Source organism: Triturus cristatus, chromosome 7 (genome assembly GCF_964204655.1).
Source record: "Triturus cristatus chromosome 7, aTriCri1.1, whole genome shotgun sequence".
Taxonomy (NCBI): domain Eukaryota; kingdom Metazoa; phylum Chordata; class Amphibia; order Caudata; family Salamandridae; genus Triturus; species Triturus cristatus.
Window position 1 is genome coordinate 753500700 of NC_140590.1, and position 24708 is coordinate 753525407.

A 24708-nucleotide genomic window follows, 5' to 3' on the forward strand; every position below is an offset into this window, starting at 1 on the left:
GCTCACGCCACGCACCTAGAGGGTGAGCAAGGGTCATTCGCGAGGGGTTATCCTGCGCCCTGACGTGGAGGAGAGGGTTCCTGCTTGACACAAGGGCAACCTTGCGCCAACCAGAGATCCCCGACTCTAACATTGGTGGCAGCGGCTGGGATTTCGGATTTGCACTTGTAATTTGCATACAGTGAATTATTAATCACCAGATAGTGAGAGCAGACCAAATAACGCAGCCACAGGTTTTTAATTGTTGAACTTTGTTGAGACATCTGCCATTACTGCAACCATGCCTGGCTCACTCTCTGCTGGAAGAGCGCTCTCCGTGATTTCTGGAATAGATGAGGTGGATTGGGAGAGACTGGAAGGTTACACAACGGAGCAATTGAAAGGCTACAGTGTAAAATTCAGAGTTCCCCATGCTGGATTCAGGAAGAAGAACCAGTACCTCAAGGCGCTGAGAGCCTGGAAGGAGTCACGAGACCCACGGAATGCGGGGGACATCGTTCCACCCGACAACCTTGAGGAGCCCAGCAGAGTCCGGTCGCCAGAGGAGCTGGCAGACAGGGCAGCCGACAGGGCGCATGCAATGGAGATGGCAAAGTTGGCCGGACAAATGGAAATGGGAAAGCAGAAGTTGGCCCTGGAGGCACAACAACGCCAAATGGATCATGATATAAGATTGAAGGAGTTGGAGCTGAAGGCGAAAAGTTTGGACACCGCTCCTTCTGGTGGCAGCACTCCACCAGCGCAGGTAGAGTCCAAGGTGTACATCCCCAAAGATGTAGTAAAGGAGTATTTTAGAAAGGATGACATAGGGCAGTGGTTTAGAGCCTACGAGGTGGCCATGTCCTCACACCGGGTCCCTGAGAAAGACTGGGGAGCGGGGTTGTGGGGAAGGTTCCTTGCGGAAGGGCGGGACACACTGTTAGATTTGCCCTTAGAAGTCCAGACCTCATACCCCCATATGAAGGAAGCTTTAATGACCAGGTATGGGTTAACTCCTGAGCTATATAGACAGAGGTTCAGGGAGACCAAGAAGATCCCTGAGAGTACGTATGTGGAATATGTGACCTTTTTCTGCAGAGCGCTGGATGGTTGGGTGAAGGGTAGCAAAGTGAATGATTATCAAGGGCTGCTTGATTTAATTGCATGGGAGCACTTGTCCAGTCAATGTTTTCCTGAGCTACGCCAGCACCTGATAGATAGCAAGCTGTCCAACCCGAGGAAGCTTGCTGAGGAGGCGGACCGCTGGCTCAGCACCAGGGTCCACAAGGGTCAAGTGGGAAACTCCGCCAAAGGTGGGCAGGGTCCCCAGCAGAAGAGTGGGGGGGACAAGGGTAAACAGAAGGGGTTCCAAAAAGGCCCCCAAAGTAATTCCCAAGGGAACCAGCAGAAGGGTTCTCAGCCTCCCCCACCCCCGCAGCAGAACGGGGCCCCGACAGGTAGACCTGTTCCAAAGGGGCCCTTCAATTGTTATAGGTGTGGTGACCCGGGTCACATTGCCTCTGATCCTAAGTGTCGCCTGTTTGGTAAGACCGCACCCACTGGTGCTCCACCCCGGCAAGTAGCTAGTGTTAACTTTGGGGAGGAGGTAGCAGTCCAGGAGGGTGGGGGTCCCGGGCAGATGACCCTAGTCTCGCTAGGAGACAGTGAGATGGTCCCTGTAACCTACCTGCCCTCTAACACTAAAAAATATGGGCAAGTGGTGACCATCAATGGAAAGAAGGTTGAGGCTCTTAGAGATACAGGAGCCAGCGTGACCTCGGTGAGGCAACACCTGGTGTCTCAAGAGCAAATTGTACCCAATGCCTACTGTAGGGTTGTCAATGCTGACAACGTAGAGAGTCGTTGTCCAATGGCTCAAGTTCCCTTTGAGTGGGGGGAGGTCTCTGGTACTCTACAAGTCGCTGTGAGAACTGACATGCCTGTAGACTGTCTGCTAGGGAACGACCTGGAGAGCTCCCCTTGGGAAAAGGTGGAGAAGACCACGCATCTGAGGATGGTGGGTCTACCCGACTGGGCGTGCGTGACCACCCGGTCCATGGCAGCCAGTAGGGGTGTTGAGAGGGTCCTGGAGCCTGAGGGAGAGGTCCAGGAACCGGCCTTAGGGAGAAGGCGCAGGAGGCGCGGGAAACCGGCCCCCGAAGTTCCCACGGCCCAGGAGGAAGTAGACCCTGAGGGGGATGCTCTGGAGCCTACCGGGGAACAGATTGCCGAACTGGGAGATCTGCCTGAGCTGACCCATTGGCAGCAAGAAGGAGGTCCCTCCAGGGAGGAATTCTGCAGGGAGCAGAAAGAATGCCCTTCTCTCGTGGGTATGCGGCAACAGGCTGCAGACCAGGCCAACGGTGTTCAGGCCAAAACACACTACGTGTACTGGGAGAGTGACCTCCTGTATTCCGAGCCTAAGGCTGCTGAACCTGGGTCAGCCCGTGTGCTGGTGGTACCCCAGAAGTTCAGAACCTTCCTACTGGGGCTGGCTCACGATGTGCCGTTAGCAGGACATTTGGGGATGGACAAGACCTATGACAGGCTTGTCACCCACTTTTACTGGCCCCAAATGCATAAGAATTCAGATTCCTACTGCAGAACCTTTCAGACTTGCCAGGCAAGTGGTAAGAGCGGAGGGAAGCATAAGGCTCCTCTGCAACCTTTCCCTGTGGTCGGTACGCCATTCCAATGAGTGGGTATTGATATTGTGGGGCCTCTGGACCCCAAGACAGCCCTGGGCAACAGGTTCATCCTGGTCTTGGTGGACCATGCCACCCGGTACCCTGAAGCCATCCCTCTGAGGACAGTGACGGCCCCCGTGGTGGGACGGGCACTGATGGGAATTTTCTCCCGAGTGGGATTCCCTCTAGAGGTGGTGAGCGACAGGGGGACCAATTTCATATCCACATATATGAAATCCCTGTGGAAGGAGTGTGGGGTAACTTACAAGTTCACCACTCCTTACCACCCCCAAGGAAATGGGTTGGTTGAGAGATTCAACCGAACCCTCAAAGGCATGATCATGGACCTGGACGGTCCAATGAGGCGTAAGTGGGACGTCCTCTTGCCATGCCTGCTCTTCGCTTACCGAGAGGTGCCGCAGAAGTCTCTAGGGTTCAGCCCCTTTGAGCTTCTGTATGGTCACCCGGTAAGAGGACCTCTGAGTTTGGTAAAGGAAGGCTGGGAGCAATCTCCCAGGAAACCTCCCCAGAATGTATATAGTTACATGCTGGCCTTCCGAAACCAGACTCGGCGTTTCAGGCAACTTGCTGAGGCAAATCTGGAAGCCAGCCAGGAGGAGATGAAGCGGTGGTACGACCGGAATGCCACTCTGGTAGAGCTTCAACCTGGACAAAAGGTGTGGGTCTTGGCCCCAGTGGAGCCGTGTGCACTTCAGGATAAGTGGACAGGTCCATTTGAGGTTGTGGAGCGCAAAAGTCCTATCACCTACTTGGTGGACATGCAGACTCCCAGGAACCCTTTGAGGGTCCTACATGTTAACCGCCTTAAGCCCCACTTAGAGAGGACCGAAGTGGGCATGCTGCTGGCCACTGATGATGGAATGGAAGAGGAGACCGAGCCTCTTCCTGACCTCTTAGTGGCCTCTGAGAAAGATGGGTCAGTGGATGGAGTTAACCTCTCACCCACCCTGACGCCCGAACAACAGGAAGATTGCCGCCACTTGCTGGGACAGTTTTCCGACCGATTCTCCCTGGTTCCTGGTGTCACAGATTGGTGCGTCCATGATGTGGACACAGGAGACAGCTTACCTGTAAAGCACAAGGCTTACAGGGTAACTGACAGGGTCAGAGCTTGCATTAAGGAGGAGGTCTCCAAAATGCTTGCGCTAGGGGTGGTTGAGTCCTCCAGCAGTCCTTGGTCCAGCCCCGTGGTCTTGGTCCCCAAAGCTGCTGCGCCGGGAGCCACACCTGAACTCCGGTTCTGTGTGGACTACAGGGGACTCAATTCAGTAACGAAGACTGACGCGCACCCCATCCCCAGAGCTGATGAGCTCATTGATCGGCTGGGGGCTGCCCGGTTCCTCAGCACGTTTGATTTAACGTCTGGGTACTGGCAGATCGCCTTGACCGATGGGGCCAAAGAGAGGTCCGCATTCTCTACACCAGATGGGCACTTCCAGTTCCGAGTCATGCCATTTGGGATGAAGAATGCCCCTGCCACCTTTCAGAGGTTGGTCAACCAGGTACTGGTTGGGCTGGATGCGTTCAGTGCCGCCTACCTGGATGACATCGCAGTGTTCCGTGCCACCTGGCCCGAACACCTGCGCCACCTCTGGGAAGTGTTGATGGCTCTGCGCCGAGCAGGCCTCACGATCAAGGCAAGCAAGTGCCAGATCGGGCAGGGTTCCGTGGTGTACTTGGGACACCAAGTGGGGAGTGGCAAGGTGGCACCCTTGCAACCCAAAATCGAGACCATCCTGGCTTGGGAACCCCCCAAGACGCAGACCGCAGTGAGGGCCTTCCTGGGGCTCACTGGGTACTACAGGAGGTTTGTCAAGGGCTATGGAACGATCGTTGCCCCCTTGACAGAGCTGACTTCCAAGAAGCAGCCCAGGAACGTGATTTGGACTGACACCTGTCAGAAAGCTTTCGACACCCTGAAGACTGCCATGTGCACGGCGCCCGTGCTCTTGGCCCCTGACTTCTCCAAGGAATTCCTAGTACAGACAGACGCTTCAGAGCATGGTGTAGGGGCTGTTCTCTCGCAGATGACTGAGGAGGGCTGGGACCAACCCGTAGCCTTCATCAGTAGGAGGTTACTTCCACGGGAAAGAAGGTGGAGTGCAATTGAGCGAGAAGCATTTGCTGTGGTCTGGGCGCTGAAGAAGCTAAGACCCTACTTGTTTGGGTCTCACTTCCGGGTTCAGACGGACCACAGGCCCCTCAGATGGTTGATGCAAATGAGGGGTGAAAACCCGAAGCTGTTGAGGTGGTCCATCTCCCTACAGGGTATGGACTTTACGGTGGAACACCGTCCTGGTACAGATCACGCCAACGCTGAGGGTCTGTCCAGGTATTTCCGCCTTAGTGACGAGGAACCCCCTGGGCAAGGGTAGTTCTCCCCACATTTCAGCTGGAGGGGACACGTGTTAGACCTGGCACCTTGGCGTGAGTTTCCCTTCCACTTTTTGATGATGTGCCTCGACTGTTTTGCTGGTGTTGTCCGCTCAGGGCACTGCGCCACGGCTAATCCGTGCCGCAGTGCAAGTGCTCCCTAAGTAAAGTGTACCTGTAATTGATGTTCATGATTGGTTTATTGGATTCACTGTCAGTCCCCAGTAAAGTGCACCAGGGGTGCCAGGGCTTGTGAATGCCAATGCTGCTGGTGGGCTTGCAGCGCTGGTTGCGCCACCCACGGAAGCGGCCTTGTAAAGTGTGTCTAGGGTCTGCCACCGCAGACCCTGTGCGCGGTCCGGGACCGTCGCGCTGACTGCGCAAGTGCCCCCACTTGCCAGTCCCTAAACCTTCCCTTACCTACATATTAGCCACCCCTCTGGTAGGCCCAAGGGCAGGGTGCATTGTAGGCATAAGGTAGGACATGCCCTGATGTGTGTGGCATGTCTTAGTAGTGAATTACAGCCATTTCCGTTCTTCACTATTGAAGGCTACCTGCTCTCCATAGGCCAGAATGGGCTGCCGGGATCACGCCAACGCTGTGACCCCAGTGGACTCAGAGAGCATGGTAGAAGTGTCAAGTTTAGTATGCCTGAACTCAGAATAATAAAATACTTCTTGTAGTCAAGTTTATTTTAATATCCTGGGTTTGTAAATACTACTTTTAGAAAGTTAGTATTTACTGACCTGACCATCTCAGTCCGCCTCTGCTGTGTGTGTGTGTTCTGCCTGGCAACAGTAAGGAGCAGGGTTGGGGAATCCCCAGAGACAGGTTGGCTGCCAGGTGGTGGGTAGAGAGGTGACACCTGGATGGGTGGGAGGAGTACACCTTGACTCTTGAATAGACCTGTGCTCTACCACCACAAAGCCGGCGCCACCCCCTGTGGGGCGGCTGATGTCTCTGCCCTGCTGCTGAAAGGAAAGAGCAGAGTCACCATAACAAAGTGCTCCAGAACTGGACTGAGCCAGGCCTAGGCCCCCTGGCGCTAAAGAACAAAAGAATCATGGTATAAAAGTAGGAGCCTGGCTCCTAAGAAATCAGAATCCTGTTTACCACAAAGAACCTCTGCCCGACTAGAAGGAGAAGAAGACGCCGGAGGAGCTGGCCTGCTGCTTGCCTTGCTGAGAAAGGAGAGGAAGAGACTTACTGAAAAGACTTTGCTACTTTGTGCTTGAACATTCTCCAAGGGCTTGATCTGAGCTTGCCCCCTGAACTGAACCCCAGGACCAGTGGGTTCTCTGTGCTTCTTGCTCATCCTCCAATTCGAGCCGTGTGGGCATCCCGCTGGAAAAGAGACTGCGCCCCTCATCGCCCCTCCTAGGGCCGTGACACTCAGAAGCTCGCCTGCCTCCAACCCGTGAGAGCCCCGCTCCGTCCCGAGCCGCTCTCTGTTCCCGGGCCAGGCCGCCTGCATCCCTGTCACCGCCTGCTACTGGAGTGCGCTGACCGCGCTATCACCCCTCCCGCCGGAAGCCGTCCGACGACTGTGATCTACGCCGGGTCATCCAGCTGCACTGACCGTGCCCTGCGACCCCGCTTCGCTATCCCCGGACATCTCAGGCCGCGCCGCCCCCGCTGTGGAGACCCTCCTGCACCGCCGTGCTAAAGGGTCGCTGGCCGCGCCTGCCTACGTGCCCACACCTGCTGATTGAGGACCCAAGAACACTTCCGAAGCTGAGAGTCGCACCGACCTGTGCCGACTCTCCACATCACGAAAGAGGTTCCAGTATCGGGCTCGGGGCCCGCAACGCCTTATTTCCCCGTTCGCAGGAGCCGATCTCTGTGAGTACTGGAACCACAAGTAACATTTGAAGCTACGAACAAAGAACATTTGCCTGCTTTACAACCTGGTGGCATAGCGAAAACGTTATTGGTCTTGTGATAAGTCTGCTGAGATATATATACCTTATTTTTACATAAAGAATCGTATTTTTATATATATCCAAGTCTGGTGTCCGTTTCTGGGGGGATTGATGTATTTACTGTGTGTACGATTGTAAGTGCTTAACCACCAACGCCTGAGGAATCGCCTTGGCTGCTCACGCCACGCACCTAGAGGGTGAGCAAGGGTCATTCGCGAGGGGTTATCCTGCGCCCTGACGTGGAGGAGAGGGTTCCTGCTTGACACAAGGGCAACCTTGCGCCAACCAGAGATCCCCGACTCTAACAGTGATGTGTCGGGTTACCTTTTTAGAAAAGAGCAAAAATGGATTTATAAACTTCGGACAGATACAGGAGGATGAGATGGCAATTTCGAGGGTCCCCAATGGCAAGGCTCCTGGCATCGATTGTGTCCCTGCGGACCTTTTTAAATCCGATCCTGGCATTTGGGCCCCCTACATCGCTCTCTTAGCTAATGCTCTAGTTAAAGGGGCCCCTATCCCCGACTCATGGAAGGGCGCTGAGATCCTGCCCATCTATAAAAAAGGTGATCGTTCTTGCCCGGGCAATTATCGCCCCATTAGTCTTATTGACTGTGTACAAAAAATTGTAGCAAGAATGATTTTGGTAAGGATCCAGCTCTGGGCTGAGCAGTTTGATATTATTTCGCCTCTACAGGCAGGCTTTCGATCGTGCATTAGTACCATTGACCAGGCTTTTAAGTTTCAACTAATTGTCTGGAAAACGGTTTATCTTTGCAATGGCACAATCTATGCAGCTTTTGTAGACCTTCGGTCTGCCTTTGATTTGGTCAATAGGACTAAACTTTGGGGTGAATTAGCAGAGCTAGGACTATCTTCAGACCTTCTAAACATCATAATTAGGTTACATGACAATAATTTTGCCCAAGTTCGCTGGGGTAACCAAGGGCAGGTTACTGACAAGTTTAATGTTAATCGAGGCGTCAGACAAGGGTGTGTCCTTGCACCCACATTATTCTTACTATTTATTAATAGAGTTGTCCAATATTTTTCTAACAAATCTACAGATGTCCCCACACTAGGAGGGTCCAAGGTTCCGCTGCTTATGTTCGCGGACGACACCCTACTCCTCTCACAAACTTTGTCCGGGCTGCAGTCGGCATTGAACCTATTTTCTTCTTTTTGTTCCGACTGCGACCTGTCAGTTAACGTTTCAAAAACCAAATACATGGTCTTTAATAAAGGGAAACCTGTGAGGGGCCAGGTGACCATGGATAGTGGTGTTTTGGAACGCACAAATGTTATGACTTACCTGGGTGTTTTATTTGAAAATAAGTTGAACTGGGGACCCCAAATAGACGCTCTCTCTCTTAAATTTGCCCAACTATCCGGCTGTTTGATCAGGGAGCAAAAGCAATCCCAGGCTAAAATGATTGGTCCTCCGATCAAGATTTTTGAAGCCAGAATTAATTCAGCAATTTTATATGGTGCCGAATTATGGGGTCATACTGATCTTTCCTCCCTGGTTATAGCCCAAAACAAATTTTTTAGAAAGCTAACAGGACTCCCCAGCTTAACGCCAGTGAAACCACTTCTTTTGGACCTTGGTTGTTGTTCATTTGATGACATTGCCAGGTTTAAACCTCTGGCTTATTGGAGGAGGCTATGGACAGTCCCCGAACTGGCTCCCTTTGCCAAAGCCTTTATGGACGTCCGTTGTATCTTGGGGGCGGGTGACCTACCTTGGTGTAAACATGTTAGTCTTTTATTGGATTCTATGGGCTTAGACACCCTTTGGTCTGACCCAGCTAACAGCTCTTTTCCCCCCAAACAAAGTTTTAAGACCCTCTATTGGTCTTTGATTTCCCAAAAACACATGTTATCTGTTTCCCCTGAGTCCCTGACTGGAAAATTCTTTGAATTTAAACTAACTCCTGTTTTCGAAGAGTATTGGGATATTATTACCAGGCCTAGTGACAGAAAACTATACCACCAATTCAGGGTAGGCTCCCTTCCCATCAACTCATTCACTAAAAAATGGAAGGGTGGCTCCCGTGATATCTGTAGGTGGTGTCCGGACTGTGTTGAATCAGTTGGCCACATATTCTTTGCCTGCCCGGCCTATGTTGCACCACGGGCTAAATGGCTAAAACCACTTTGTCAGAATATGGGCACTCGGCAAGGTTTTGTAGCACTTAACATTTTGCGATTTGATACCAATGAGTGTGTTGTAATCGCTGTGGCTAAATTCCTTGGCTGGGTCTGGATTATTCGCAACAAGTCTTAATAGCCACCTGGTATGATGCTGTGACTTTCCTCTTCCTTCTCAGTGTTTTATGATCTATGTCTTTTTTCCTGTTTTAAATGACATTGTATTTTAAATTTTATGCTTGTAAAATGTCTTTTATGATGAAATTTTATCGAAATAAAGACTACATGAATTGAATTGAGAAGAGTGTGAGCAAAGTAATTCAGGCATGAATCAATATGTACAACATGTTTATATAGACACACCCTATTACAGTCAGTATATCCCAGTTATTACTCACTAGTTCCAAGGCTACAGGGAGGTCCAAGGAATATCATCATTTAATCCTCCTGTATCTGTCCGAAGTTTATAAATCAATTTTTGCTCTTTTCTAAAAAGGTAACCCGACACATCACTTATGTGACTGGGTATATATGGCTTCTCCAGGACAGTCCATTGGAAGTCCGTTTCTAGATGTGCACGCTCCAGGAAATGTCTCGTAAATTTAGTGTTGTTTTTCTTGCAACGAAAAGAACTCTTGTGTTCCAACATCCTGGTGCGGACTTTGCGGGTCGTCATACCCACATATCGTGTGGAGCGAGGACATGTCAGCATATAAATCAGATTGGTACTATTGCAATTACTATAGTTACTCTGCAACCAAGGTCTCGTGGTGCCTATATCTATCTCCTTCGTATGTTTGGTCTGAGGGCAGACTGAGCAAATGCCGCAAGGGTGATGCCCGACAGCTGGTGGAAGGTTCCACAGTGTTCCACCAAGTTTCCTAGGGAGCTCTTTTGGGCGTGTGTGAACAAGTCGATCCTGAATGCTGCTTGCCCTTTTGAACGCAAACAAGGGTTGCGCGATTTTCTCTCTCCCATGGTTCAGAAGGCGCCAGTGTTTTTTGACAATCTTCTGGATGGCATTACTTCTAGCCTCTGTGGTTTGTGTACCTTTGGTAAAAGGTAGAAATAAGGAGTGGTTGGGTGTTTAGCAACCAAATAAGTCGCCTCACTTTGAGTGATCCAACCCTCAGATAAAGCTTCTTCAACCATATCCTGTATCTGTTTAGTCACCTCTAAACAGATCGTGTGGGTCTCTCCTGGAGCCGTTGTCAACTTTTGTCGATTATTTTCTGCGGCCAATTGTACAGAAAATGCCTACATATGTGCAGGACACTAAAGATGTCTTGCGTGTCCTTCCAGAAATTGATTATGATATTGAAAGAGACCTCTTGGTCTCTTTCGAACACTGTGGAACCTTCCACCAGCTGCTCAGTCTGCCCTCAGACCAAACATACGAAGAAGATAGATATAGGCACCACGAGACCTTGGTTGCAGAGTAACTATAGTAATTGCAATAGTACCAATCTGATTTATATGCTGACATGTCCTTGCTCCACACGATATGTGGGTATGACGACCCGCAAAGTCCGCACCATGATGTTGGAACACAAGAGTTCTTTTCGTTGCAAGAAAAACAACACTAAACTTGCGAGACATTTCCTGGAGCGTGCACATCTAGAAACGGACTTCCAATGGACTGTCCTGGAGAAGCCATATATACCCAGTCACATAAGTGATGTGTCGGGTTACCTTTTTAGAAAAGAGCAAAAATGGATTTATAAACTTCGGACAGATACAGGAGGATTAAATGATGATAATCCTTGGACCTCCCTGTAGCCTTGGAACTAGTGAGTAATAACTGGGATATACTGACTGTAATAGGGTGTGTCTATATAAACATGTTGTACATATTGATTCATGCCTGAATTACTTTGCTCACACTCTTCTCATAATATCACAAATAGGTTTGATTATGGGAGTTTTCTGACATACACGGGAGGGTGACATATAGCTATGCACAACCATTAGGATGGTTCCCACATTTTAAGATGTTGGAGTATCTGCATAGTTATGGCCATTGAATACACTTTGAGGCCACTCATGGCATACTACTTAGAGCATTTGTGTTCCCAAAAACAACATTGAAATATCACGGACCAATAGGTTGCAGTCATTGCACTACAAAGATGTCCGAAATGACATCATTGGGCAGCTGTCATTGCCCAATGACTGGTACTTTTTCAAAAACAACACATGGTCAATCGTGATTCTATGATATACAGGTTGGAGCCTTCAGAACTACAAAGATGGCCGATATGTTGTCATCGGGTAGTTCTGAGCGCATCTTCCCGCGTGATTTCGAGCGCTAAGTAGTGCGCTCTTGTTCCTAAGAAAACAAGCTCAAGTAGGCTTATTTTGGAGAAAAATAGGCAGTGACTCACAACAATGGGGGCATTCTAACATCATATGCACGTGAGGAATAATCACGGTTTAATGATTACCAGATCATAGTGTTAGGAACTACAAAGATGGCCGATATGACATCATATGGTAGTTCTGAGCACTTCCTCTCGCGAGAATTCGCGAGATTCCGAGCGTAAAGTAGTGCCCTTTGTTTTCTTATGAAAATAAAGACCAATAAGGCTTACTTCACAATAAATGTCTGATAATAGTGTCTTTGCCACTAATATATACCAATTGAAGGGACACATGATAAGATCGCCACTATCTAGTATACATCTTAAAGGTGGAGGGATACTTCACTAACAAACCCTCACTAGACTACTTATACTAGCATCTCCTACAGATCGGTGCCTCCCCCAAGTCTCAGATGGGAGCTTGAGGTACCGACGGAAAGGTGAGCAGCTACCACAGAATATTTTTAATATATTTTTAGAATATTTTTAGCTATACTATGTTGTAAACTTTAGCAAATCACAGGTTTTGAAGATCAGTATGTTGTAAAATTCCTGAATAAGCATACAAAGGAGTTTTAATCTTACTTAAAGTTTGCTGTCTTAGTCGAGTTTCTGGGTCATTTTGAGGCTTAGTACACTGAGTTTGGGGTGTTTATCTACCTCACATGTTTTGCCTCTAGATACAGGGCATTTGGTTATAGGAATGATCATAGGCAGGGTATAAAGCGAAAAATTTCTTTACAGTACTTTGCCACATTCTTTTGTTTTCCCTATATCTTTGTAGTGCGGGGCCTCTTAGTACCTGAGCAGTGTCCAGGTGAGGTGAGGTCTATTGCCCTACCACAAAGGGTAAGCATAAAAATTAATTTTCTGACACACATTATTGGTTGGTTTGGTGACACACTATGCACATGAGACTGATGCATCGAATACAGTACTAATGATATAACGTTTTCCTTCACAGAATTCACAGTAACCATTGTGAATCGGAGGGTTAATGTCCATGGTTGTTACAGGTTGTACCGTTTCTAACCAGTTTTACTATAATTTGTTTTTGGTGATGGTGGTGAATTCTATATTTCACTATTAGGAGTGCAACTATTATACGAGCAGAGGCTCTGACGAATGCCAAGGGATTAAATACCCGTTAGGCAGAAACATGTTGGCCCTTATGTAGACAGATAATTGTCACTGTCTTCTTTTGCACTGTTCTATTTTTTAATTAGGAGGCGTGTCCAGTCCGTAGAATAAAGTATTTAGAAGGAGGACATTCCATCCTATTTTAAATCACTTTCTTGTTCGTTGCACTATTTTCTTACTTTACCATCAAAAGATCAGTCATCATGGACGGTTTGTGTATTTGGTGGACCAAATCCTGATACAACAATAAGGTGCGGAGCTGAGTGTCCCACTGATCAGGGGACCAGCCTCATTTGCACATGGGTTTGGCCAAATGATAGGACTGATCATTGAGTCTAATTTGATGGAAACCCTTTACAATCTGTTGTGGATTAATCAGCCATTTTACGAATAATCGATGATGTACCGGTCTCCTCTATGCATGTAGTGTTAGCCTTTTTTCCTTCTTTCTCTTTATTAATACGTTATGTGTGTGCGATAAAGATATTTTGAGATCTTGTTGACTCAGTATCGACAGTGTAGCCTCTCAAATTTGGCTGTTAGACCCCCTGTGTTTCGTGTGTTATACATTCAGTTGGTGCTGGGGATAAAATCAGGTGTGGGTCTTTAAAATATATATCCCTTGGACCCTATTTTAAATGGTTTTGTTTAATCCAAGCCAGCTGTTATACCATTTGTAACCCCTTGAATACCAAATGAAAGGACACCACAACAGATATATATATATAAAATAAAGTGTATTTATTCTAGTCAAACCCTCAGCACTATTTATGAGATTCGAGGTAAGTACAGCACAGTCTTATTCAAGAATACATTAAGTCACACAGGTAAGTAATACAGTTAGGCCCTAGGGGCCACGCAAACCATATACTAAAGAAGTGGTATAAGGACCACTGTCACGGAAATAAGATAGGCCTAGGCCTAGGGAATCGCTGGGGCTACACTATACTACCCAAGGTTAGGAAGTGGGAGGCCCACGGGATTCAGGTGCAGAGTGGAAACACTCACACGTAATGCGTATAGTCGATAGAAATAGTACAGTTTTGAAATAAGCAGTTTAAGGACACTTCTGAAGCAGCTAGAGAGTCGAGACTCGGAAACTAGACCCTAGGATAGTCACTACCCTTGTGAGCACCGAAGTACCCAAGTTACCTAGCCCACGGGCTGCGGGTGCATAGGTGTGAACTTGCGTCGGGTTTCGTCGTGGACTTCTATGGATGCCTGAAGGAAAGTTGCTGACAGGCAGTCAGTGCAGAGTGTCCGGTGGATCCCAAGGCCAGGATCAAGAAGGAAGGGTACCTGCAAGCAGAAGGGACAGAGTCAAGGTCACTAGCCAGTGACCACGTGGAACCAGGAAGGAACCAGGCGATGTCGTGAAGATTGCAGGTGAAGGGTGAAGCTTGTCGCTGCAGCCACGGGTACCAGGAGACGTCGAGGACGACCAGGACCAGGAGGAGAGCTGTCCCACGAAGGCTCTTGCTGTCGGCGGCGTCGAAGTCGAACTAGGACTCACCAAGCCTTGGCAAGCGGAACCCACGAAGAACGGAGGACTTGCTTCTGGTGCAGACCTAACTGTTGGTAGTGTAGTGCAGCCCCAGCGACTCCCTAGGCCTAGGCCTATCCTATTTCCGTGACAGTGGTCCTTATACCACTTCTTTAGTATATGGTTTGCGTGGCCCCTAGGGCCTAACTGTATTACTTACCTGTGTATGCCTAAATAAGACTGTGTTGTACTTACCTCGAATCTCATAAAGAGTGCTGAGGGTTTGACTAGAATAAATACACTTTATTTTATATATATATATGTTGTGGTGTCCTTTCATTTGGTATTCAAGGGATTATATATGGTATCACAGCTGGCTTCACATGCCATTCAGAGTTTAGCCTAAGACTGCTCTTGTCCATGCTACCACTAGGATAGCTGGTCTATAAGGTTGATTTTACAACCAATCACCATAAGGGTTGTTTGGCCTGATATAAGGTGTACACTAGAACTAGTGACATCATACATCAGGCCAATTTCTCACAGGTGGGACCTGGGAGGGGGGTGGTTACACCCCCTTCCCTTTGTCCAGTTTCGCGCCAGGACTGGGACTGGAGTGCCCCAGCTCCGGTTTGAACTGGACTATGCATGGGACACCTTGTGTGCCCCAGGCAGTGTCTCGTTTCTTTCATCCCTCCCGGCCCCAATACACTAAGGCCTGTCTGGGGTGGTGCTCGCACCTCCCAAGGCAGGAAAACTATTGTCCAAGCCTCCCGTGCCGGGATCACTCGCAGCAGCAGGAGGTCAGACTTGTGTCGTGGCAGCAGCATCCATTTTGTGATGCTGGAGCTCTGGTTAACTTTAACCGGGTAAGTAGGTTTCAACATGTCTTCTCCCTCTAGAAGGGAGGGATAATATCCTCATCACCAGAAATGGGATGGGGGTATTATTCCAAAGTGTTAGACACCTTACATGACATGTTTTGATAAAGCCAAACCATAGTTACCATAACCGTTTAAGATTATAAGGCACTTTAAGAGTATATGGTAGGCTATATCATAGAACAGCTATAAGGACATGGTTCCGAAAGCTGCAGACAGGCTCAGCTCATGCTAGAGCACCATCTCACATGTTACCAAACACTCTGCCTCCAGGATTGTTAAGGCCTGCCATAGGAGTGGCTGATAGGTGCACATGTGTCTATATATAAGATAGGTATAGGAATACTACACCTAAGCAAGGGGTGCTTACACGACCTTGCCCCAGCTGAGTGATCAGCCAGTTGTGTCATAATGGAAGGCCAGGCCAGGGGTGGCATAATACATGCTGCAGCCCCTGGTAGGCCTAGGGTACACCTATGCCCTGGGTACCTAAGGTACACTGTACAGGGGCCAATAAGGTGATCCTATCCAATTGGGTTATGCACCTAAAGTACATAGTATTAATTTAGAGAGAGAACAGCAGGGCTGTGGGTCTGATCAGCAGACCCAGAGCCACATCTTAGTCGAAAACCAGTAAAGCAGAAGCAAAAAGTGGTGGTGAACATAGAAAGCAGACTCTACTCTCCTACACAACCCTTGACCAGTTGAGTCTTCATGTTCTAAGTGGAAATATCTGGAGAGTCCATCTGCATTGGCATGGTCAGTCCCAGGTCTATGTTCCACTGTGAAGTCCATCCCCTGTAGGGAAATGGACCACCTAAGAAGTTTGGGATTTTCACCCTTCATCTGATTTAGCCACAAGAGGGGCTTATGGTCTGTCTGAATCTTGAAGTGAGTGCCAAACAAGTATGGCCTCAGCTTCTTAAGGGCCCAAACCACAGCAAAGGCTTCCCTCTCAATAGCTGACCAACGTTTCTCTCTAGGGGTCAGCCTTCTACTTATAAAAGCAATGGGCTGGTCTTGACCATCTGTATTAAGTTGTGAAAGAACAGCTCCCACACCCAACTCAGAAGCATCTGTCTGGACAATAAACTCTTTGGAGTAGTCTGGACTTTTCAGAATAGGTGCACTGCACATGGCCTGCTTCAGGTCATCAAATGCTTTTTGACAGCTTACTGTCCACTGAACTTTCTTTGGCATCTTCTTGGAGGTCAAGTCATTAAGTGGTGTCACAATGGACCCATAGTTCTTAACAAACATTCTGTAGTACTCAGTCAGGCCCAAGAAAGCTCTGACCTGAGTCTGGGTAGTTGGAGGAGTCCAGTCCTTTATGGTCTGGATCTTGCTCTCCAGTGGTTGAACCTGACCCCCACCGACTAGGTGGCCCAGGTACACAACCTGGCTCTGCCCTATCTGGCACTTAGTGGCCTTGATAGTGAGGCCTGCCTTTTGCAGGGCCTCTAAAACATTCCTCAAGTGGACCAGGTGATCCTCCCAGGTGGAGCTAAAGACAGCAATATCATCAAGATAAGCTACACAGTACTCATCCAACCCAGTAAGGACTTGATTCACTAACCTTTGGAAAGTGGCAGGTGCATTCTTCAAACCAAAGGGCATTACCACAAATTGATAATGTCCTCCTGGGGTCGAGAAAGCAGTTTTGGCCTTTGCATTCTCAGCTAGTCTGATCTGCCAGTAGCCTGCTGTCAGGTCAAATGTGCTCAAAAACTTAGCAGCTGCCAGTCTGTCAATGAGCTCATCTGCCCTAGGTATTGGGTGGGCATCTGTCCTAGTGACAGCATTGAGACCTCTGTAGTCCACGCAAAACCTCATCTCTCTCTTACCATCCTGGGTGTGAGGTTTTGGCACAAGAACTACAGGACTAGCCCAAGGGCTCTCTAAAGTTTCAATGACTCCCAGCTCCAACATCTTTTGTACCTCAACTTTTATGCAGTCCCTGACATGGTCAGGTTGCCTGTAGATTTTACTCTTCACAGGCAGACTGTCACCAGTGTCCACCTCATGGGTGCACCAGTTTGTCTGACTTGGGGCCAGAGAGAACATATGTCTGTAGGATTGCAGAACTTGTCTGCATTCCTGTTGCTGATAGACAGTGAGGCTGTCAGAAAAGACCACACCATCAACTGAGCCATCATCAGGGTTCTGAGTCAACAGGTCTGGGAGAGGGTCACTCTCTTCCTCCTGCCCCTCATCTGTAGCCATGAGTAAGCCCATGTCTGCCCTGTCAACATATGCCTTCAATCGGTTGACATGAAGCACCCTGTGGGGGCTTCTGGGACTCCCAAGGTCCACCAAGTAGGTGACTTCTCCCTTTTTCTCAACAATAGTGTGGGGTCCAGACCATTTGTCTTGGAGTGCTGCTGGGGCCACTGGCTCCAACACCCACACTTTCTGCCCTGGCTGGTGAACAGTCAGCACAGCCTTTTGGTCATGCTAAGATTTTTGGAGTTCTTGGCTTGCCTCAAGGTTTTTAGAAGCCTTCTTCATATACTCTGCCATCCTGGAGCGGAGACCAAGTACATAATCCACTATATCAAGTTTGGGTTGTCTGAGAGTTCTCTCCCATCCTTCCTTTACTAAACATAGGGATCCTCTTACAGGATGCCCAAACAAAAGCTCAAAAGGGCTGTAGCCAACCCCCTTTTGTGGGACCTCTCTGTAAGCAAACAGAAGGCAGGGTAAAAGGATGTCCCATCTTCGCCTAAGCTTGTCTGGTAAACCTTTTATCATTCCCTTTAGGGTCTTGTTGAATCTTTCCACAAGCCCATTGCACTGTGGGTGATAGGGTGTGGTGAACTTGTAGTGCACACCACACTCCTTCCACATTGCAGTCAAATATCCTGACATGAAGTTGGCACCTCTGTCAGAAATGACCTCCTTTGGAAAGCCCACTCTGGAGAATACTCCAAGTAGGGCCCTTGCCACAACAGGAGCTGTTGTGGTCCTCAGGGGAATAGCTTCTGGATACCTGGTGGCATGGTCCACTATCACCAGTATGAATCTGTGTGACAGATGCTGTTTTTGGGTCCATTGGTCCTACAATATCTATGCCCACTCTTTCAAAGGGAACCCCCACCACAGGTAGTGGTATGAGGGGGCCTTTGTGGTGCCACCTGATTTGCCACTGGCTTGGCAGGTGACACAGGAGCGACAAAACTCCTTGGTATCTTCTGACATATGGGGCCAGTGAAAGTGAGGGACAAGCCTGTCACAAGTCTTGTTCTGGCCTAAGTGTCCTGCAAGGGGAATATCATGGGCCAAGGTAAGAAGGAAGCCTCTGAACTTCAGTGGTATGACCAGCCTCCTGGATGCACCAGGCTTGGGGTCTCTAGCCTCTGAATACAGCAGCCCTTCATCCCAATACACTCTATGGGTACCTTGAGCATTCCCTGCAGCCTCAGCAGCAGCCAGCTGTCTGAGCGGTTCAAGAGAGGGGCAGTCTAATTGAGCCTGCCTCAGATCTGCCCTTGAAGGTCCCCCTGTCCCAAGAAACTCAACCTGATCAGGTTCAAGTTCTTCTAGGACAGTTCCTTCAGGGCTCTCAGAATCATCCTCCTGTGAGGGCTGATCCACTACCTGAGGCAGCGGGGAAGGCACAGCCCTTACCCTACTGCTCTTTCTCTTGGGTTGTGACTGGTCCATGGTTCCAGGAACCAGCACTTGTTCAGTGTTGCACTTTTTGGCCCGTGACCTGGTCACAGCAAGGACATGTGCATCTATCCCTAGCATTTCTGCATGGGTCCTATACTCCACTTCAGACCAAACTGAAGTTTCAAGATCATTGCCCAGTAAACACTCCACAGGAAGGTCTGAACTAACAACAACTTTCTTGAGGCCAGTTACCCCTCCCCAGGAGAAGTTAACAATTGCCACACTATGGGAGGTAGTGGCATTGCTAGCGTTGGTCACTAGGTAGTTCTCACCTAGTATGATCTGTCCTGGGTCCACAAAGGCAGGTGTCACCATTGTGACACTAGCCCCAGTGTCCCTGTAGGCCTGAGCCATTTTCTCATTGATAAAAGGAGTCTGTCTGTACTTTCCCAGGTTACTGGGGCCTATAGTAGAGGACAAAGCTATGTCCCCATCACAGATCAGAACAGCCTGAGTAGGTATCCTGACAAGGCCAGAATCCTCCTCAGTTCCCAGGGTTAACCCTACTACACCCTTTTGCTGGGAACCACTACTTACAGCTGAACTAGGGGGTACAGTTGCCTTAGGGGCAATGGTGGCTGGGGGCTTATCCTTTTTGGTGCACTCACTAAACCAATGTGAGTTTGACTTACAATAGTTGCACCATGGTTTCTTTTGGCCATCTTTCTTTTTATCCTTTTTGGGACCACCCTCCCCCTGAGCCTTTTGGGGGCCTGGTGAAGACTTCTGGTCTTTTTGTTTCTGATCATTACCCTTCTGGTCTGCCTTTTTCTGATCACCGCCCTGGTTCTGGTTTTCTGCTTAACTCTAGTCCTGACCCATCTATCTGCCTTCTTTCCCAATTCTTGGGGAGAAGTCAGATCAGAATCAATCAGGTGTTGATGCTGTAGCTGGTTTTGACAGTTGTTAAGGATTTGTTCTCTCATGATCAAATTATACAATCCTGTTTAGTCCTTAACCTTACTTCCCAATAGCCAGCCTTCCAAAGCCTTAGTGGCACAATCTACAAAGTCAGTCCAGTCCTGAGTCTGTGTCTTCTGGGTATCCCTGAACAACAACCTGTATTGTTCAGTGGTTAGGCCAAATCCATCAATTAGAGCACTCTTCAGGACAGTGTAATTGTCAGCATCCTCATCACTAACTGTGAGGAGCTTGTCTCTACCTTTCTCAGAGGAGAGCCACAAGATAGCTGCCCACTGACTTTGGGGTACCTGCTGTACTTTGCAAGCTCTCTCCAAAGCAGTTATCCATTTGTGGATGTCATCCCCACACTTGTAGGGAGGGACAATCTTGCTCAGGTTTCTATTATCATAGGTCCTGTCTCTATCCTTAGGGATATTGCTGCCACCAGTGGGTTCTAACCCACTTAACTTTTGCTCTCTATCCAGAGCAAGCTTCTCCTTGGCAAGGGCAAGTTCTTCCCTCTCAATCCTTAGATTAACTTCCCTCATTCTGGCTTCATGCTCTTTTCTCTGGGGGGAAGTCATTCCCCTGTGAGAAGAGGCATTAGAGATGCTAGAGACATGGGAGTGGATGGATTCCCTTGAAGGGGATCTGTCTCTCCTGCTTCTCTGGTTAAGTCCACTTGGGGGTCTGAATGGGGGGAGCCCATGCAGACTCCCATGTAAGCTTAAGTTAGCCTTGCTAAGTCTTCCTACTTTGACCTGGCTGTCTACCTCTTCATCTGAAGTCCCATCTGACTCATCTGTAGCGGGTAGACCCTCCCCTGTACCTAGGGTACCAGCCTGGGAGGCCCTAAGGGCATCATACTCCTCTAGGATCTCTACTAGCTGAAGGAGGGTAGGGTTTGCACCCTGTTTTAACTTTCTGGAGGTACACAATTGTCTCATGAGGGTGTGGTGTGTGCACCTACCTACACTAGTTGTATCTACTAAACCTCTCTAGTAGTTGTAGTCAGGGTGTGTTAGGCCCTTCAACCTACAACAACTAAGTCCAGTAGGACTTAAGTATTATAGTCTATGTTATATGTACCTAAACAATATCTGTGTGATCTTTCAATTTAGTATCTCAAGATTACAATGGTATTACAACAGCAAGCTCAGATCCCAACCGCTGCTCACCAATGTGAGAAGTTGGCCTGATATATGATGTCACTAATTCTAGTGTACACCCTGTATCAGTCCAAACAACCCTTATGGGCCCTAGGGGCCACGCAAACCATATACTAAAGAAGTGGTATAAGGACCACTTTCACGGAAATAAGATAGGCCTAGGCCTTCGCTGGGGCTACACTATACTACCCAAGGTTAGGAAGTGAGAGGCCCACGGGATTCAGGTGCAGAGTGGAAACACTTACGAGTAATGCGTATAATCGATAGAAATAGTACAGTTCAGAAATAAGCAGTTTTAGGACACTCTGGTATAACTAGAAAGTCGAGACTCGGAAACTAGACCCTAGGAAAGTCAATACCCTTGTGAGCACCGGAGTACCCAAGTTACCTAGCCCACGGGCTGCGGGTGCATAGGTGTGAACTTGCGTCGGGTTTCGTCGTGAACTTCTATGGATGCCTGAAGGAAAGTTGCTGACAGGCAGTCAGTGCAGAGTGTCCGGTGGATCCTAAGGCCGGGATCAAGAAGGAAGGATACCTGCAAGCAGAGGGGACAGAGTCTGGGTCACTAGCCAGTGACCACGTGGAACCAGGAAGGAACCAGGCGATGTCGGGAGATTGCAGGTGGAGCGGTGAAGCTTGTCGCAGCAGCCACGGGTACCAGGAGACGTCGAGGACGACCAGGACCAGGAGGCGAGCTGTCCCACGAAGGCTCTTGCTGTCGGCGGCGTCGAAGTCGAACTAGGACTCACCAAGCCTTGGCAAGCGGAACCCACGAAGAATGGAGGACTTGCTTCTGGTGCAGACCAGGAAGGTCTGGGGTGCTTCTCTTTTGCAGAGGAGCAGGAGCCAGTCTGGAGGAGCCAAACCAGCAGTGGAAAATCAAAGGTGTGTCGTCGCAAAGGTTACTAGCCAACGGGCAAGCAACCGGACAGACGCGGCAAGCAGGAAAATGCAGAAGGGCCCCACGCAGGACTCGTGGAGTGTGGGGGGCTGATCTTCGGTGCAGATGGTGCTTGGGGCTTCTCAATCCCCGGTGCACAACTTCGAGGGTACCTCAGAAGCTGCGCTGGAAGATACTCGCCACTTTTCCCAGGTAGCCGGTCCCACGTCTCTCGTCGCCTCCACGGATCTCAGCTCGGCTGTGGATGTTGATCAGGGTCGGAGAAGTCTGGAAGTCAAGGCTCTGGTCGGGCTCTGCAGTCGGTCCCTCGTAGAACTTCAGCAAAGCAAAGGGTAGTCTCTTGATGGTGCCTGTTTGCACAGGGTAGCCACTCCTTGGCCACAAGGGAGATTCTTCAGTCTTCTTCTTTCGTCGAATGTCGAAGGTCCAGAGTTTCTGTTCAAGTTGCAGGCTCAGGATAATCTAATCTCCTGAGGCCCAGCTACCACTCTTATACTAATCTGGGGGGCTGGGTTGCCTGCTAGGTCACGCCTTATGGGTGGGACCTGGGAGGGGGGTGGTTACACCCCCTTCCCTTTGTCCAGTTTCGCGCCAGGACTGGGGCTGGTGTGCCCCAGCACCGGTTTGAACTGGACTATGCATGGGACACCTTGTGTGCCCCAGGCAGTGTCTCGTTTCATTCATCCCTCCCTGCCCCAATACACTAAGGCCTGTCTGGGGTGGTGCTCGCACCTTCCAAGGCAGGAAACCTTTTGTCCAAGCCTCCCTTGCCGGGATCACTCCCAGCAGCAGGAGGTCAGACTTGTGTCGTGGCAGCAGCATCCATTTTGTGATGCTGGGGCTCTGGTTAACTTTAACCGGGTAAGTAGGTTTCAACATGTCTTCTCCCTCTAGAAGGGAGGGATAATATCCTCATCACCAGAAATGGGATGGGGGTATTATTCCAAAGTGTTAGGCACCTTACACGACATGTTTTGATAAAGCCAAACCATAGTTACCATAACCGTTTAAGATTGTAAGGCACTTTAAGAGTATATGGTAGGCTATATCATAGAACAGCTATAAGGACATGATTCCGAAAGCTGCAGACAGGCTCAGCTCATGCTAGAGCATCATCTCACATGTTACCAAGCACTCTGCCTCCAGGATTGTTAAGGCCTGCCATAGGAGTGGCTGATAGGTGCACATGTGTCTATATATAAGATAGGTATAGGAATACTACACTTAAGCAAGGGGTGCTTACACGACCTTGCCCCAGCTGAGTGATCAGCCAGTTGTGTCATAATGGAAGGCGAGGCCAGGGGTGGCATAATACATGCCGCAGCCCCTGGTAGGCCTAGGGTACACCTATGCCCTGGGTACCTAAGGTACACTGTACAGGGGCCAATAAGGTGATCCTATCCAATTGGGTTATGCACCTAAAGTACATAGTATTAATTTAGAGAGAGAACAGCAGGGCTGTGGGTCTGATCAGCAGGCCCACAGCCACATCTAAGTCGAAAACCAGTAAAGCAAAAGCAAAAAGTGGGGGTGACCATAGGAAGCAGACCCTACTCTCCTACAACACTCATGAGTCTGGCGCCTTGGGATTATTCTATGGTAAGGAACCTGTGGCTAGACAGAGTCTCTCCCACATAAAGCATTACCGCAGGCAAGTAGATTGTTCTTTAACGTGGATCAGAGGTTAGAAAAAAACAGTCTCTTTTAAAAGTGATAGGACAAATAAGCTAGATGTGTTCCAACTTGCATGTGTTAGCCAATCAATATACAGAAAAATGTATTAAGGTAGCTAGACTAAGATTGTGAAAATTTTATTTTAAAAACAAAATGTTTGTGGAATTTCATTCCATTGTACATTGCAGAATAGGTTAAACTATGCATAAAGGAGCAAAGGTGGTGGAGGCTGGGAATGTGTAGAGCTATTTATTCGTATGGTCAAATGTAGGAGCTCGTCTCTAACATGTTATGGTATCTAATCTCGAGACTAATACTCTCCAATGAATAGATATCCTCAATTTGGGGATGAAGGTGCGAATGGACGTACAAATAACACAATGCAGCAAATACTTGTAGCAGGTTTATTTAATCCACATAATTCACGTGTGAGAATCAATTAATGAACATAAACACACATACTGTGCTTAAATAATGTCCTCAAAACATATCTTAATGTACACATGGATTTATTTAGAAAGAACCACAGGAGAGCGTATGATGGACTCCCAATTGCATTCCACCTAGCTAGCTTTACAAACTATGGCTTACTGCAGAGAATAAGTGCAAAGATGGATGTTTATAACTCATGCTTACTGTATTTTGCTTTTCAGAATGTAATGGAGAAACAAAGACAGTGCGAAATAGACTTGGCCAAAGCAGAACCTGCTTTATTAGCTGCACAAGAAGCCCTCAACACTCTCAATAAGGTAAAGTTCAAAATGAGTCTGAACAAAACAACTGTAAAGGTGGAATTGTAATTGAACGATTGGAGTCGTGTGAGCTGATGTGACAATTTCAGCTAAATGCATAAGTCTCTTTGGCACAGACATCAGCTAAAACCTTAAAGGATGCAGTTAAGATGGGTTCATACCTTATTGTGCGATCGGAGCGGCTCACAGAAACTTGAAACCAAAAATCTGCCAGCCTCGTGTAGATATCACAGTAGCTGTTTCCTGGAAACATGTGTATTCAAACTAATATTGCACATTTTTCACATTTGCATTCACTTGCATATTTATGTGTCACACAAACGTGAAAAAGTCTAGCTTTTACTTTTACTATGTTACTAATTTGTTTATGATGCATTAATCTGAAAGAAACACGTTAGTTAGATTCCTTACCTTAGAATATACCCAGACGTCAGGCTGGATCCGGAAAGATTTTTCTTCAACAGTACCCTTGCATGTTGGTAGGCGTCGTCTGCGACTCCGCGTTTGGCGTCGTGATCGCCGGGATGACATTGGAGTACTTAGACGCCGCCCTCGCGCGCTGATGTCGGTTCTTCTTTTTTCCGCGCCAGTAAGTGCAGATCCGGGAGGAGCATACCCTTTAGTCACTTTTTGACTAAC

At 48.6% G+C, this 24708-nt stretch overlaps 1 protein-coding gene across 2 annotated transcripts in view; it reads left to right on the forward strand.

The window, feature by feature from the left end:
* Positions 1 to 24708, forward strand: part of DNAH17 (dynein axonemal heavy chain 17) — a 14992541-nt gene that overhangs the window by 10873955 nt on the left and 4093878 nt on the right. For both annotated transcript variants that reach the window (XM_085617470.1, XM_085617471.1), the window contains one exon: positions 23971 to 24066. In XM_085617470.1, the coding sequence (XP_085473596.1) occupies positions 23971 to 24066 (96 nt within the window). The remainder of the gene's footprint in view (positions 1 to 23970; positions 24067 to 24708) is intronic.